The sequence below is a fragment of the Euleptes europaea genome, chromosome 10, assembly GCF_029931775.1.
Source record: "Euleptes europaea isolate rEulEur1 chromosome 10, rEulEur1.hap1, whole genome shotgun sequence".
NCBI classification, from domain to species: Eukaryota; Metazoa; Chordata; class Lepidosauria; order Squamata; family Sphaerodactylidae; genus Euleptes; species Euleptes europaea.
In genome coordinates this window covers 77244521-77262641 of record NC_079321.1, presented here as the reverse complement: position 1 = coordinate 77262641, position 18121 = coordinate 77244521, and the positions used below count along the sequence as shown (strand labels likewise).

General features: G+C 41.9%; 1 protein-coding gene across 1 annotated transcript in view; it reads left to right on the top strand.

Moving 5' to 3' along the window:
• Positions 1-6175, top strand: part of ARHGAP18 (Rho GTPase activating protein 18) — an 86326-nt gene extending 80151 nt beyond the window's left edge. The window contains exons 15-17 of the mRNA XM_056856227.1: positions 2519-2643; positions 5617-5678; positions 5998-6175. Coding sequence (XP_056712205.1) covers positions 2519-2643; positions 5617-5678; positions 5998-6089 — 279 coding nt within the window. The 3' untranslated portion in view covers positions 6090-6175. The remainder of the gene's footprint in view (positions 1-2518; positions 2644-5616; positions 5679-5997) is intronic.
• Positions 6176-18121: the final 11946 nt, after the last annotated feature.

Sequence of the window (18121 nt, the reverse complement as noted above, 5' to 3'; positions counted from 1 at the left end):
GTCAGGAATGCACTGTAAGTCCTGTCAAATGTATAATTTCAATGATACTATCTTATGTGTGGATTTAGAGGAAGGGAACTCCAACATCTGTTTGTAAAAGTCTAGAATATTAGCCACCTGCTTTCCCCCCTTTGTAATCCATGGGCATGTTTCAAAGGTAATGGCCAAGCCATCATTCGACTGTTATGGCAAGGCACCTGATGGAATCCGCTGGCCATGCATATGAAGGGAGGAGGAAAGGTGGAGAGAATGCATGAGCCTATTAATGAAATATTTTTGGACTTGCAGTAAGTCATAATTTCTCAGTGCTTCTCAACCACAATCTATGGTATGGAATTTTGATGTGGAGGAAGAAGCGCAAAATATAGTTTGAGACTTAGACATAATAACAAACGACTGTTTGCCAGAAATACAGAAATCTTTCATTAATTTGCTATGTATGAAGAGGAGAAAGGGATTACCGTGGCATAATTAGGACTATTTACCCATAATATTTTTTTAAATTTCATCTGTACTCACATGAAATGTGCTTATAGTACAGGAGGATCTTCCCCCCTTTAACATCTGCCTCCATTGTAGGACCAGGGTAGGAAACTTGAGTGAAAATATTTTCCTAATGCACTTGCCCCAGTTCCTCCATCGGTGAATGTTACAGTAAGCCTGTCCCTTGTATTTGGTCACCACAGTACAAATCAAGCTGATCTACATGGCAACCTGATTATGTACCTGTAAACTGAGAGGGGTCATTACACAGTGCACTCTGTGTGCTATATAAGTACATGCTGGCTACAGCTGGCCTCACTAGTCAGCTTGTGATACGGAACAAATTCTCTCTCCAGGCTCCCAGCATTGGCTGTGGCAGTTGTAGATTAAAGTAAGGTGCAAAAGAAAGACCGGTGCTTGTTTCAGAAATAATGCCAAACCACGAAGGTTAAAAATAATGGAAGGAGCCCTGGACATTCTCATGCTCCATCCTGTGGATGTGCACCACATGCAAATTAGTTACTTTCTGGTTTTTGACAAATCCTAGTTCATTGTTGTATCTGTCTGGCAAATGATGATTTATAATCGTCCAGTGCTGGTGCAGAGGTTCGCCCAACTAGTTAAGGTTATAGTTTGTGGAAAGGAGGAAGAGCCAAGTGAGCTGAAAGTTCCTGCTTGGTTTGGTGTTGTGTCTGAACCGATGCCAGTGTTAATGGCGCTGTCCCTTGGAGCCACAGTATTTAATGTTTCTGGAGAACATCTAGAAGGAGCTTGGCACCCAAAGCATCTCAGAGGGAGCAGCTGGTGTGTGGCCTAACTGTGTACCTTAAGTCCAGGACAGGTAGGGAGACTCTCTTTGTCAGTATGTTTCTGTTCAACTCTCCCATCTTCCGCTTCCTCTAGCTCTGCTTTGGCCCTGTAATAGCAACACTATTTTATTGCCTGTTATTACAAATTAAGTAACTTGCAAAACGTGATAAAGCCACCACACTTCTGTGTAGCTCCTACTTCTTTGGTGTGTTAATGTTTTTCATACTTTTATCCAAGCATACAAGGGGCCAGTCTATTGGTAGTGGGGAAGGCCTAGAATGATTACCAAATGATGGAACTTATGAGCTAGAATTTTGTATGTGATTGCAATGTATTTTAAATATATAAAAGAACTGTCTTTTAGTAAAAGATACATTATTCAGAATCTGTTATAATATTTAAAACAGTCAAGAATTGTCTAAAACCTTTCTAGAAGCTCTATTACTCTTCTGATATTTCTGAACAGGGAGGTTAAACTATCATAAGAGCATTTCTGGATCTGTTTGATGTTAAAGTACAAATTTTAAAAGTTTTTGTTGTTGTTCGAATGCAGAACATAATTGATTCATGTGTAAATCGAATACTTCATCAGCATGCTCCAAAATATGCGGATCCTCTGCCTAAATGTGGTGCTAACAAGTTATATTATTTCTGTGAAAATATTCAACAGGGTCTTCCATCACTATGAAAAATACTCTGTAAGCATTTCAGTAAATGTCAGGAGCAGGCCATGAGGATGGTATGTGGTAGTGTTGTTGTGCTGCTTCCAGGTGCTGTCGTGCTATTCTGTCCAAGGCCAGTATAAGCCCCATGTTTAGTCTTCATAGATTCCCATACTGTGGGAATCGCCGAGTGCTCCTTCCTGCCTGTTGGAGTGGGGGGTAACTGGTTATCTCCTTTTGCTCTCCCATATATGCTATGTGCCTTGCCTTTGACCCTTACTAGTGTCCTTTTGAATATGGCTTCTGAAATCTGTCGATGATAACCAATAAAACTGCTTTCGTGGATTTGCCGTCTGCTGAAATCTGTTTATGGGTTTGCCGCAGGGCTAGAGCTTACAGTAAACTGTATAAGTAATTTTTTTCTGCTTTGCGAAGAACAAATGCACTTTACTTGAGCATTCAGAATGCAATGTGTCCAAAATAATTATTCTGCAGTGTGTTTTGAGAAGCTCCTCCAAGCCAGCTGCCAGCTGCTACATTCCAGTTTCATTACTGCTTTGCAGGCTGATGTTCCTCCGGGAGTAATACGGGTGCAGGCACCTCATCTTTCCAAAGTTTCCATGGCAATTCAGCTGACAGAGGAACTAAAAGCTGGTGATGTAGTTGCCAGGTTTCTCAGCCAAAAAAGGTAGGACCCTGTCTCTTGCTGTTTCTTAAACACTTCATTGGTTTAAGCAGTGGCTTGCATCAGCAGCAAATAAATCGGAATAGTTCTGTTCAAAGGATCAATGGATTTTTAATTTAACAGTATCTGCCAAAATGTTCCTTTTAAATAAGTCAAGAAACTAAAGATTTTTTTTAAAATCATGTCTTATCCTTTAATTTTCTAATGGTTATTCTTGACTACATGTACTGAGACATTCACAGCTATTTTGTAACAATTCTAAACCAGAAATTACTTCCTGTTTTGTCAGCAGGTTTAGGAATTTCATCTACAGAGCTTAGATATTTGCGTATGGATTTTTCTGGGTGGGGTGAGAAGATAGTAGTGACATTCGGAGAGTATACTGGGGTGGGAAAGGGAAAAAATGCAAGATCTTTGTAAGTTTTGTGTCTGTGTACTTAAATATATTTAAGAAAGATACTTTCTAGCATTTGAAAAACAGTTTTGCTTTTGCTTGTTGCCGGACGCACAGATACCTCATTTGTATGGTGGAGGGTGGGTTTCTGTGTGTGTGCATGTTTCCCCATCTGTCTGTAGCAGGCCTCCCTCCATGCTTTTGACAAGGGATCACACGGACATCTTTTATGTTCTTGAGAAACAGGTTTTCCTGTATAACATGAAGGTACAGCACTACCTCCCGCAGGCACCTGCCAGGCAGCACTTGTCCCATCAGTAATAACATGAAGCACAAATTATTCTAATACAAAATATTGTCGAAGGCTTTCACGGTCAGAGTTCATTGGTTCTTGTAGGTTATCCGGGCTGTGTAACCGTGGTCTTGGAATTTTCTTTCCTGACGTTTCGCCAGCAACTGTGGCAGGCATCTTCAGAGTAGTAACACTGAAGGACAGTGTCTCTCAGTGTCAAGGGTGTAGGAAGAGTAATATATAGTCAGAAAGGGGTTGGGTTTGAGCTGAGTATTGTCCTGCAAAAGTATTGTCCTGTAAGTATCAAGATAATGTGCTAATGAGGGTATGGTATGTTAATATGGAACCATTGTATCCTGAAGTGATCTGTTAATGTGTGTAATCCAAAGCTAATCTGTATGGCCATTGTTGAATGTTGTCTTTGTCTGGAGGTTTTTCAGGGCAGGAAGCCAAGCCTTATTCATTCTTAAACTCTCCTCTTTTCTGTTAAAGTTGTGCTGATGTTTATGAATTTCAATGGCTTCTCTGTGCAATCTGACAAAATAGTTGGTAGAATTGTCCAGTATTTCAGTATCTTGGAATAAGACCCTGTGTCCTGTTTGGGTCAGTCCATGTTCAGCCACTGCTTATTTCTCAGGTTGGCCAAGTCTGCAGTATCTTTCATGTTCTTTTATCCTTGTTTGTATGCTGCGTTTTGTGGTCCCGATGTAAACTTCTCCACAGCTGCAAGGTATACGATATACCCCTGCAGAGGTGAGGGGGTCTCTTTTGTCTTTTGCTGATCGTAGCATTTGTTGTATTTTCTTGGTGGATCAGCAAAAGACAAAAGAGACCCCCTCACCTCTGCAGGAGTATATCGTATACCTTGCAGCTGTGGAGAAGTTTACATCGGGACCACAAAACGCAGCATACAAACAAGGATAAAAGAACATGAAAGATACTGCAGACTTGGCCAACCTGAGAAATCAGCAGTGGCTGAACATGGACTGACACAAACAGGACACAGGGTCTTATTCCAAGACACTGAAAGACTGGACAATTCTACCAACTATTTTGTCAGATTGCACAGAGAAGCCATTGAAATTCATAAACATCAGCACAACTTTAACAGAAAAGAGGAGAGTTTAAGAATGAATAAGGCTTGGCTTCCTGCCCTGAAAAACCTCCAGACAAAGACAACATTCAACAATAGCCATACAGATTAGTTTTGGATTACACAAATTAACAGATCACTTCAGGATACAATGGTTCCATATTAACATACCATACCCTCATTAGCACATTATCTTGATACTTACAGGACAATACTTTTGCAGGACAATACTCAGCTCAAACCCAACCCCTTTCTGACTATATATTACTCTTCCTACACCCTTGACACTGAGAGACACTGTCCTTCAGTGTTACTACTCTGAAGATGCCTGCCACAGTTGCTGGCGAAACGTCAGGAAAGAAAATTCCAAGACCACGGTTACACAGCCCGGATAACCTACAAGAACCAATATTCTAATACAGATTTTGGTGTTGGTGTTTAAAGGCTGCTTTTTTAGTTCTTTCAAGGCTGAACATTTTCCCCTCCTGTTTTGCAATTAAAAAGAAACTGGCGAGCACCCGCAAGGCTGCTTCTACCACTGCACCAATGCCTTGTGTTGGAAACCATTTCTGTGAACAAATGTTTGCTTCTCCTCTCTAGAACTTGAACGCAATCTTCCAGTTTGTTTGATTCATTTTTTAAATGACACAGCCAATATATTACTTATACAATAATTGCTGTTGCAAACTATATTTGCATTTAAATCACGCTTTTGGTGGCAGGATTAGAGGATCAAGAATCATAGCACTACAAGTGAAATCATTCCCATTGTACCCATCCCCAATTAATGTCAGTAGAAATCCTAAAAGTTACAGTTACAATATACAGAAAAATGCCAGAAGCATGAAATGAACATTGTTTGTGACAACATTAAAATAATATGATCTGGGGAAATGGAGCAAATCAAATGACCCAATATGAGATTAGGTAGAAAAATGTAATCTGTGTCCCTTCAGGTAGTTTTGCATCTATATAATTCATTGTACTATGTGACTCCTTTTTCTGTTATCATTCAAGTATGATCGACTTTTGCCTTATTTCACTAAGTGAACAGATGGGAAACAATAGAAATGCAACGATAATTTCAGTGTATTGGCAGTTTCCCTAACTAGTGAGCAATTTTTAAACACAGTAGTAGCAGTTGGTTCCAAGGTATTTGGCATTATGCCTAATCTTCTTGTTACGTTTTGTTTCTAGTGGAACTGTCCGAGATCTGAAGAAAGAAGAGGTGTTTTTATATGAAATTGGAGGGAATATTGGTAAGGCTGTTTACTGTACAGACTTAGAGCAGAGTCAAACGTTTATTACAGTACATCCTGAAAACAGATATTAACAGAGAGTGATATTTTGCAAGATAGTTTCAGGATTTCACCATAGGTGAAAAGTTAGCCGTTTCCCTCACATCTGTGTGAAAGGTATCTGAAGAAGTGAGCTGTGGCTCACGAAAGCTCATACCCTGCCAGAAAATATTTTTGTTAGTCTTTAAGATGCTACTGGACTCTTGCTCTTTTCTACATCTGTGTGAAAGTTTAAGTTTAGAAATCTGTGACTTCATGTAATAATGTGTTTCCCAAACAGGTGAACGCTGCCTTGATATTGATGCCTACATGAAGGATTTATATCAACTAAACCCAAATGCCGAGTGGGTTATAAAATCTAAAAACTGCTGAATTCCTGAATCTTCAGTGGAAGATAAGCTCTGGACTGTCTTGTCAGACTGTGCGAAATAAGATGATGTGTTGTTTTGATATTTAAAATGTATAGGATTGTTTAAGAGTATTGGCAATGCTAAATTTGGCTTACAAGGAGTTTCCCTCCCCATTTTGCAAGTGAATGGTAGCTATTTTATTCTGTTGGACAGCCCCTTGTAATGGGAACCACTGTGCCTTTGGTACAGTCCCATCTACCTTCAAGTGCTTTTTGTGCCTTCATTTTCAGTGAAAGGCCAGGATTATCTTAAGGTCTAAAATAACACCTCTGGGAAACCCATTTCTTGTTAGCCCTCATGTTGACAGTGCTTGCACTCCATATAGAATCCACGTAGCTGTGATGCTGTGTATGCATTGCAGGTTTTATAAGGGCATCAGTTTATGTACTGGATTAAAACTTTGTGGGAAATGGGAATAGGCCAGTCCTCTTTAGTGTACCTCCTTTAGTCTAGTCTCTTATAAACAGCTGTGCCAGAGTGGCTCCTGGATCATCTAGATTGGAATTATTATTGAACTACTATTGACAATGCCACAGAGGGTGGTGGGCAGAGGAGGAGGAGGGCAATAACCCATGTGATAGCTTCTCTAGCCACTTGCTGCTGTTAAGGTTTCAGTGGTCATCACTACTCATCACAAAATCTGCCTTCCCTCACTTGGAAGCATCAAGCTAACAACGATTGTGTACCAACAGGAAGGGTAAGAATGTTTTGTCCAAAAGGTCGTTTATGCTTGGTCAGTATGTCCCTGGTCTGTCCCTCTCTTGTCTCACACTTTTATATCCTTAGATTGGAGAACCTTATGCGTGGGTGTTGCTTGTTGTGAATAAAGTCCTGGGAGTCAGAAGCACAGCATAATCACATGCAGAAATCAGGAAGTGCCAGAGTATTTGAGCAGGTATTTTAATGACCTTTTCCCAGGTCTTCTAGGGGATGCACAAGTTACTCTGCAGCAGCTGGTAAGCTACCAGTAGCTTATGAGCTGTCTGCTGGAGACCTCTGTGAGTTATAATTTCAGCTGTCCTCCGATAAAGAGCACAGGTGTGGAGAATAAGGGATGTGTCACATATTACTGTATTCCTTTCCTGCACACAAAAAAGGAATCCCTGCAGGAAATGGTTTGGAACCTGCATGCAAATCATCCAGAGTGATATAATTGCCATACAAGACATGTAATAGTATTCACATGTAGGAACAATGTAACACTTGATCTAAATATTATGGCAAGTCATCTACATGGACCTAACAGTAAAAGATCAGCTACCCACCATTTCTTGGACATGTCCAAAGATACCATTAAATCAGAATAACTTGGCCTCTGAAGTCTAAAGGCAGCATTTATGACTGCTTAGTATACAGAAATCTAGATGCTTACTGTACACTTAACACACCACATTGCTGTTACGCATCTATGAATTACCTTACTAAATGCCACAAAGTCAAACTTGCTAATATTTTCAGACTATTTGGGCCCTAGCCAACCATTCTCTCAATGGCAAAGTAGCTGCCGAATTCCCGTAGTTCAGGGTGATAATGGCTGAGAGTTTAAATGAGCTTTCCACATTAGTCTACCAGGGATGGTGTGAAGCTTGTTTAGGTGCTTCCCATACATTCTGGTGGGCCCAAGTAAGAAGGAGATTCAAATGCTCTTGTAGCTGCGTAGATCCTGAACCAGCTAGAAGTGATGTCTTTCCCAGTGTCAACTGTGCCAGGAAGGTAATGCTCAATTTGCATGTGGATTTATGACAGACCCCAACATGATGTTGAGTGTTTTTGAAAAAAATATATATATTAACTTTTTGGTGAACAGTAGTTCTATGTATGCTACTTGTGTGCAGATGAGTACTTCTTTGCTATTGGTGGAGCTCACAGCACTTAGGAGCTGGTATATCTATGCCTGAATACCTGCCCTTTTTGTTCTTCATTAAACAAGGTAGAGGCTTGTAGAAATAGAACAATTCCACAGTGATCCTGCAACACTTTGCAAACTGGATAGAGGAAGAGTTTTCTTTTTTAAATAAAGGTGCACATCATAGGATGAGATCTTGCTATTTTCACAATGAGAATCACCACCATCCTCCTGTGGCAATAGCTGGTTAGAAATGTATGATTGTTTCATTAATGCTCTTGCAACCTTTCTGGCTCTATGATGAACTGGCAGAGAAACAACAGCTTTCTTAGTAAAAAGGCCATTGAAACAAATAAGGACTGCAAGCAGCCACTTCTGAATAGTATTTGTAGAAGCAGCACATTCCCACTAGAGTGGGCTTTAATCTTCTGCCATAGAACAATTACAGAAATTAACTGGAAGCAATAGGAGGGATTTTATTAATTCTCCATACATAATGCACATGGTGAAAGGGAAGGCAGCATAGTCTAGCCCAATTTCGTCAGATCTCGGAAGCTAAGCTGGTTCAGCCCTGGTTAGTATTTGGATGGGGGACCACCAAGGAATACCAGGGTTGCTGTGCAGAGGAAGGCACTGGCAAAACCACCTCTGTTAGTCTCTTGCCTTGAAAACCCCATAAGAGGTGGCCATAAGTCAGCTATGACTTGACGATACTTTACACGCACACACAATGCACATAGATTCCTAAACAGCAGCAGCCACTGGTTCTGGCAGGAGTTTTCTCACCTGTAGTCATCAAGAGCCAAAGGAAGCATTTTGTCAATACCATGCAAGTGCGTGGTTTCTAACTGGATAGCAGCCCACCTGCACCGACAGAGAGAAACTACCTGGTCACATGGTGCTGAAACATCCCATGCCTCCCCCACTGCCTTCTGATGGTTACCCTAAAGGTTTTCTTCTCCTTCTTTGACTGTGATGCAGCGGCAACTGACAGGTCCTGCCAATGAATAACTCCTCACTGGTTACTGACAGAGAAGAAATTCCTAAGTAAACATTTCTGAGTCTAGAATAAGTGTAAAAGGTAACGTGGGTACCTAATTCTGCAAACCACTTTTGAAATATTTTAGAGTTTGTAATTGCTCGAAACCAGGTTGAACTATAAAGGAAATTCTGGGTATTTAAATCAGGAACAATTACTGTTGGTGAGAACAGTAACATTTTATTAAAAATTTTAAATGACCTGTAGATTATTTTTAATAACTTTATTGTTAAATTCGTGCCACTATCTTTTTATTAATGTCTGAAAAGCTTTTTATAATTAAATGAATTTTCTTAATGCTGTTCTGATTTGAATTATTAGAAGTGTACATGAAGTATATACAAGAGATACTGACTTATTGTTGAATCAACTGTTGGATTTTTATTGTTAGCTTTCACAGCTATGTAGATTTGTACATTAAAAGTATTTCCAATGAAGAATGGCTACCCGTATCTCTTTTCCACTTGTGTGTGTGTTGTTCTATCCAGTGTGTTCGTGTCTTCAAGGTCCAGGGTCTCAGAAGGGAAGCCAAAGCCGTCTCTCATTATTCTCATGTATACATGCAGTCGTATCCTTGAATGCCATTTTATTTGAACCAGCATAGGTATAACCTCCTGCTTCTGTATTCACAATGATGGATATAGATTTCAAATCTAACATCAGCTGTACTGAAATGGTAGGGAAATTAACTTTTTCATTATTCAAAGCCACCTTTGTTAAGAATGTAACCTGGCGAGCAAATTTAACAAAAATGTACGTAGCAATGATTCTGCCGTGTTCTTGACTGTACACTGTGATGCAGAAAAATGAGGGAGACAGAATGGGGGTGGGGGTGGGAAATGACAACAGGAAAAACAAAAATGTTTGCAGGACTATTGGTTCCTGGGGTAAGAGAAGATCTACCTTAACTAACGGCATATGCTTGTGGACCATAATATCCAAGCCATTTAATTCATTCCTACCTTACTGGAGTTTTCCTTACATCCTGGCTTAATATTAATGTTAACATACTATACATGCTATGTGAATATATTTTCGATTTACAGTTTTGCTATACATTTGGCCACTAGTTTAATTTAGTATTGGGCCCCTTTTAAATCTTACAGCTGCCATATGTCTGGAATTGGAGCGCTGAAACACCATGACTTGGCACAAAGATTATTTCCCCCCCTAAAACTTGCAACCTTCATTTAAAATATTAGTTGGTCCCAAATGAAAAACACTCCCTCGTTCTGCATTTCATGTTTTGTGGAATCAGCACTAAGCTGCTATGGCTAATGTCCATTTTTGCAGATGTGAATTTTCTGTTATTTGATTCTGATTTCCTTCCTGCATCATTTATTGCTCTAGGTCCACTCTATTGGTATTTCTAACCTGTGGAACTGTATTTGAGTCCTGAACCGGCCTGTCCCTCCCTTTGACAACTCCTTGCCTCAGTGGTAGGAGAGAGGTCCTGTGAACATCGAAGGCTCAGTGTTAAGATAGCCGTGTCTTCATTTCCAATCTGTGTCATCGCCATAAGCCATCCCAGACACTGAAATGTTCCATTTCCGATCCTATCCACTTATTTTTAATCTGTCCATTTACACTTTGCTTACACATTGGGTTTCTCTATGCAGTCTCCATAGGTGGCAGCATTGCTCCACAGCTGAGCTCAAAGGTTAAAAACACACACACACACCCAGAAATGTGAAATAATGTATATTTCTTACAAAAATGTGTAAAGAAACTTAGCCATTTATTGCTGACATCGTTATCTATTAATACTGCCTGAATGTAGGAGACAAATATATTGAAGACAACAGATCTCAAGGTTGGGTTGCTAGATGTCACCCAACCATAAAATATTGGTGAATTTGATCAAAATAGTACACAATGGCATGAAGGTCATCTATCCACTTATTTTTAATCTGTCAATTTACACTTTGCTTACACATTGGGTTTCTCTATGCAGTCTCCGTAGGTGGCAGCATTGCTCCACAGCTGAGCTCAAAGGTTAAAAAAATACTGCCTGAATGTAGGAGACAAATATATTGAAGACAACAGATCTCAAGGTTGGGTTGCTAGATGTCACCCAACCATAAAATATTGGTGAATTTGATCAAAGTAGTACACAATGGCATGAAGTTCATCTGTGATGCAAGTTTTGATCTCCCTTTAGCACTACTGTTGTGACGAACAAAATCTTTGAGAGAAGCTCGGAAAAAACTGGCATGGAGTGGGCAGAGCTAAGGAGCTCACTCTCTCTTTTCTGGAAAAAAGGGAGAGAGTCTGTTTTTGGTAACCTGCGTGTGCCCAGGAGCTGTTTTTGACTCTGGGAGCCTGAGGGTTCGGAGTTGCCTAAGCGCTTGTGAAACAACTCCTGAGAGCCAGCATGCTGTAGTGGTTAAGAGCAGTGGTTTGGAGCAGTGGACTCTGATCTGGTGAACTGGGTTCGTTTCCCCACAGCTCTCTTAGAGCTCTCTCAGCCCCACCTACCTCACAGGGTGCCTGTTGTGGGGCGGGGAAGGGAAAGGTGATTGTGAGCCGCTTTGATCCTTCCTTAAGTGGTAGAGAAGGTCGGCGTATAAAAACCACCTCTTCTTCTTCCTTGGAAGTGACAGGCAGAGATTGGTGGTGGGGGGGGAAAGGGACCCTTTCTCACATCACTGGAAGGGAATAGGCTCTGGGAAGGAGATATTCCAGATATGGGGTTTTGCTAAGGGATTACTGCCACAAAAGTGGGATAGATCTATAGAGAGCACTGGAAGAGAGATTTGAGGAGCAATCTCCATACTTGGTTCTCTGGGGGAGAGAGAACATACTTCCCTGTTAGAGTCTGAACAGGAACATCTATAGGAAGTTCTGGGAACTGAATTTGGGAACTGATTTTAAGAATTGTAATTATGTACTAAGCCATCCCTTGTACAGCCTATGCCTTTCCTGTAGTAAAACTTACAACTAGCTCTGGTTCTATGCCTTCCCTACCTACTGTTTTCCCTCCAAGTCCATCCCTTGTACAGTGTTTAATAAATCTCTGTTACTTGGTTGTTCACCTGAAAAAGCCTCTGGTGTCTCCTTCCTACTGAGGTGAAATAAGTAAAAGGACTAAGGAGAAAAATTAAAACTCCAATCAAACATTTTGGAAAGCACTCTCTCTCACACTCAGTACGCACGGATTGTGATGACTGCCGCATCGTTTCTTCAGATAAATTACTTAACTATTGAGAGCCTGTTTTTCTACCATTTTAAGAGCCCATTCCTGATGGGGGGTGAAGCTCCATAGTGACCCCACAGCAGTGTAAGTGCCCGTTTAACCCGGGATAATGTGCACTTAAAAAAGGAGCTCTGTGGTGCAGAGTGGCAAGCTGCAGTACTGCAATCCAAGCTCTGCTCATGACCTGAGTTCGATCCCGATGGAAGTTGGTTTCAGGTACCCGGCTCAAGGTCGACCCCTCCTTCCGAGGTCGGTAAAATGAGTACCCAGCTTGCTGGGGGTAAAGGGAAGATGACTGGGGAAGGCACTGGCAAACCACCCCGCAAACAAAGTCTGCCTATCAAATGTCGGGATGTGACGTCACCCCATGGGTCAGGAATGACCCTGCGCTTGCACAGGGGACCTTTACCTTTACTTTTTAATGGGCACTTAACGCCATCCCAGGCAGCACACATGCTGGCGCCTGGGAGCTGTGGATCTGCACCGGCCCCCGCAGCCAGCGCAGCCTCACTGGGTGTGAAATCCCAGAAGAGGCAGCAGGTGTGTGTGTGTGTGTGGTGTTCCTGGGGGCAAAGCTGCCTTTAGGCACCTTCCTAACCCCTTTGGACCCGGGAACATCCCCCTGCTCTGTGGCATAACCTCGCTCTTTTCAGTGGGTGTATTTTCCCTTGTAACATTTTGCAATGCCTTTTATTTTAGTTTCAGCAGCCAGGAAGCCTCTGTGGAGGCTTCATGGCTGTGCCCTCCCATACACCACCTAACCGCCCTCCCTTCAGGAATGGGCTGCAACAGTGAGAAGCATTGTTCAGTTTGTACAACGCTGAGTGCCAGCTAGCAACACCGCTTGTTGGACAGTTAACTATTAGCATGAATTATCTGTCAGGGAAACCCAAGAATTTTTTTTAAAAAAGAATGACAAGAAAAAAAAAGTTTTAAATAGTGTTCTAGTATGGCTCTCTAATCATTTGAAAATCTAGCCTTCGGTGGTTACTGTACACAATAATATTTTCCTTTTGCTGCCCAACGCAGAAAGGATGCTTCACATCTTGGGGTAGGGGGTTGGTTAGGATGATCCACCACCGGAAATTGATGGAGCTGCATTCTTTCCTTAGGGGTTTTCTGTTCTGCAAAGTGGAGTATGGAGGTGACCCAGGCTGTAGACATAGTTGCTCTGGAGCACCCTCCTCTCCTGCAGCTCCTGGACTTCCCCTTCGTTTATTGAGGAGCTTGGAGAAATGAAGCAGTTGGGCAAGTGGAGGAAACGGGTGCATCCCTTCACAATACATACTGGATGAGATTCTGTGTTGGACAGCCTTCCGCTTTGTCAATCTCCCATCACATCTGCCATCAAGTTGTCAAGTCATTACCCACAGTGCACTGTTGAAATGAGGCATCATAACCACAACTGCTTTGGGTAATAGCCACTACACCTTGTCAGGGAGCCAGGCTGTTCTTTCCCATCTGATGATATAACAGGCATTTTGCTAGTGTCTGGTAAGCATGTGAGCCTGAAAAAATTAAGAAAATGACCCCCCACCCCAGGATTATTTTCCCCCCAACAGGGAAATAGGGAAATTTTGGAAAATACTGAGGGTGGGGGGGGGACCACGACCCTGATGATATTAATGATGTATTCTTTAAGTCAATATTTTATTTACTCAAAATATGTCACATGAATTTTTCTCAATGTAATCTGTAACATTAAAAATAATGCCTATGTATATGCACAATATGTAGATATATGCAACATATTTTAAAGGATATGTTTATTATTTAGATGTGGATAATAATATGCTTTAATGTTGCAGAGAATACATTGAACAGTTCAGTGTTTTCGATGGTTTTTATACCCAGATTTTCTCTACCTTTAAAGGGTCTCAAACCAGCTTACAATCACCTTCCCTTCCTCTCCCCACAAAAGACATCTTGTGACGTAGGTGGGGCTGAGAGAGTTCGGAGAGAGTTGTGACTGGCCCAAGGTCACCCAGCAGGCTTCATGTGTAGGAAAGGGAAAACTAACCCAGTTCACCAGATTACAGTTTGCTGCTCATGTGGAGGAGTGGGGAATCAAACCTAGTTCTCCAGATCAGTGTCTGCCACTCTTAACCACTAAACCACGCTGGCATAACCATCCAAATCGCAAAACGTCATTGTCCCGCTGTACGCCACATTGGTGTACGTGGACTACTGTGGGCAGTTCTGGAATATTGTGTGGTTCTGGGGGCCTCACTTCAAAAAGGATGTGGACAGAGTGGAGTGGATGCAGAGGAGAGCAAAGAGGATGATCAGGGGCCGGGAGACCAGGAAGCCCTACGAGGAAAGGCTGAGCGGCTTGGGGATGTTCAGTCTGGAGAAGAGGAGGTTGAGGTGGGACATGATTGCTCTCTTTAAGTATTTGAAGGGCTGTCACTTAGAAGAGGGCAGGGAGCTGTTCCTGTTGACAGCAGAGGATAGGACTCACAATAATGGGTTTAAAATATGGGTGGAAAGATATCAACTGGATATTAGGGGGAAAATTTTTACAGTAAGACTTGCTCAGCAGTGGAATCGGCTGCCTAGGGAGGTGGTGAGCTTCCCCTAACTGGCAGCCTTCAAGTAGCGGTTGGACAAACACCTGCCCAGGATGCTCTAGGATGGTACTGCATCGAGCAAAGGGTTGGACTAGATGGCCTGTATGGCCCCTTTCAACTCTACGATTCCATGATTCTAACTCTAGCCCTGACTGCAGTAGGTGAAAGGTCAGCTGCTTCTTGGAGAATTTTGTTAAAGCTGTAGCTATTTAATTTTTTCTACAGCCAATTAGTTTGCCTTGTTGAATCAATACATTGGTTGCGCGAGATCTGACAACAATATTCAAGTGGCCCCATATCCCCCCCCCCCCGGCACTCCAAGTACAGTGTAAAACGTAAAGGTGACGTCACATCCCGACTTTTACTAGGCAGACTATGTTTACAGGGTGTTTTGCCAGTGCCTTCCCCAGTCATCTTCCCTTTACCCCCAGCAAGCTGGGTCCTCATTTGACCGATTTCGGAAGGATGGAAGGTTGAGTCAACCTTGAGCCGGCTACCTGAAACCGACTTCCGTCGGGATCAAACTCAGCAGAGCTTGGACTGCAGTACTGCAGCTTACCACTCTGCGCCACGGGGCTCTTTAAAGTAGTTCATGGTAATAATCATACACAGCATAGTTATCAAGGGCATGATTTGGTTGTGCTGCAGTACCTTGTTTTCCATTTCCCTTGCCTGTGTGTGCATATAGAACATTGGCACAGAAGACGTTTGTGCAGGCTGTCTCTATCCCCTTGCAGCCTTCTGTCCTCCGCATGCGAGTTGTTTGTGCTGCCTACCTAATCACATGCTGTGTGTACATTTGGTATGTGTCCATGTGTGTGTATTGGGGAGATCCTCAGTGCAAGGGGTGTTGGAAGTGAAGGACTTCGTGCTGCCTCTTACCTCAGATTCCAGAGGGGGACAAGACTAGTAAGTCAGAAAGAGACAGAAGGGCCAAGACACTGGGCATCCTTTCTCTACTGCTCTGATGCTATCCCTTTGATGTGTAGATTGCTACTCTCAGGGAAACTTCCTTCCTGCTTCTTCCTCACCTCACACATGCACACACACTTCTCCATGTTGCCACCATGAGGGAAGGATGCAAATCCAGTATCTCCCTCCATCCTAGTTAATTAGAATAGAACTATATTGTACTCTATCCTATCCAGAAATGAATATCCTACAATAAATGAAGTATATTAGTTGAACAGACAAAAGACTCTGAGTAGTTTTCTTCTGGCACACTCGAGAAAATGGGCTTCTCTGCACACAGTAGCCTTGTGCATTCTGCTAAATTAACAAGGATTTGGGCGTAAGGAAACCCATAAAATCCTACAGGGTGCACTGAGAAGAAAAAGACCATGCATGCTGGAAGCTCATCAGGAATAGTAGGCGAGTAATATCTAACACAGATGGGTGAGTCCCAGGACAGGGCCAGAGTCCAACAAGCACTGAGCAAACTAGCATTTGCTGCCCAGTTCTCGTTCCAACAGCTGACATTGCCAGAACCAGTGCTTGGCTCTTTGCTGCAAATATGTGGCCAGCCAGCCTCAGCTTTCTCATTAGGTGGTTATCTTGGATACATTAGAATTGCATGAGATGGCAGAGAGGCAAACTGCCCCTGCCCAGTATGTCTAAAGTAAATTGAAACTTTACTGTGCTTTTTACAACTAATTACTTACCTGTTTGTCATCAAAACACACTGGTTGACAACTCTGTGTGTGTGTGTGTGTATAAGTTCTATCAAGTCACTTTCTCCATTGTCCAACTTTCATACCCATAGATAGTAATAGGGAACACTATGGCATTAACTTGATCTTGGTTGCCGGTGACACATCCTTACATTTAAGAATCTTTTCTAGCTCCTTCATGGCTGCCCTTCCCAGTCTCAGTCTCCTTCTGATTTCTTGGTTGCAGTCTCCCTTTTGGTTGATGATGGAACCAAGGAATAGAAAATCTTGAACAATTTCAGTTTCCTCATTGTCAACATTAGTCAACAGTAGTCATTCTTTTTGTCTTCTTGATGTTCAGCTATAGTCCTGCTTTGGCACTTTCTGCTTTAATTTTCATCAGGAGTCATTTCAAGTCTTCCCTATTTTCTGCCAGTAATGTGGTATAATTGATATATCTCAAATTATTAATATTCTCTCCCCCCACCAGTTCTCATTGTACCTTCATCTAAATCTAATCCAGCTTTCATTATAAATTCAGCATATAAATTAAGGAGATAGGGAGAAAAAAATCCATCCTTATCTGACCCCCTTTGCCAAATAGAAACCATTCTGTTTCTCCATATTCTGTCCTAACAGTAATCTCTTGTCCAGAGTACAGGCTGAGCATCAAAACAATCAGATGCTGTGGCACATCCATTTCCTTTAAAACCAGCCAGAATTTTTAACGATCCCCATAGCCAAAAGCTTTGCTCTAATCTATGAAACACAAGCTGATTTTCTTCTGAAATTCTTTCATATTCTCCAGTAACCAATGTAAATTTGCAATAGGCTCTCTAGTGCCTCTTTCTTTTCTGAATTCAGCTTGAACATCAGGCATTTCTCGTTCTGTATATGGTAACAGTTTTTGTTGTAAGATTTTGAGCATCAGCTTACTCGCATGAGAAATTAATGTGATGGTCCAATAGTTGCTACAGTCTTTGACATCTCCTTTTTTTGGAATTGGAATGTAAATTGACTGTTTCCATTATGTGGGCCACTGTTTTCCATATTTGTTGGCATATACTTGTCAAGATTTTGATGGACTCCGTTTCTGTGGCTTGAAATAGCTCTATTGATATCCCATTTACTACAGGTGCTTTGTTTCTCCCAACTGATCTCCATGCAGCTTTCACTTCACTTTCTGAAACTGTAGGTTCATAGAATCATAGAGTTGGAAGGGACCACCAGGGTTATCAAGTCCAACCCCCTGCACAATGCAGGAAATTCACAACTATCTCCCCACCCCCACACCCCTAGTGACCAGAAGATGACCAAGATGCCCTCCCTCTCATCATCTGCCTAAGGTCATAGAATCAGCATTGCTGACAGATGGCCATCTAACCTCTTCTTAAAAACCTCCAGGGAAGGAGAGCTTACCACCTCCTGAGGAAGCCTGTTCTACTGAGGAACCGCTCTAATTGTTAGAAAATTCTTCCTAATGTCTAGACGCTGTTTTGATTTAATTTCAACCCGCTGGTTCTGGTCCGGCCTTCTTGGGTTCTTCAAAATATTCTTCTTGCAAGAAATCTGTCATCCTTTCATCTCTTCTGTATAGTTCTTCAGTATATTGTTCCTATATAGTTTGTTCCTATATATAGTTCCTATATATTGTTCCTGTATAGTTGTCAGGCCTGCTTTCCACTGCTCTCAGC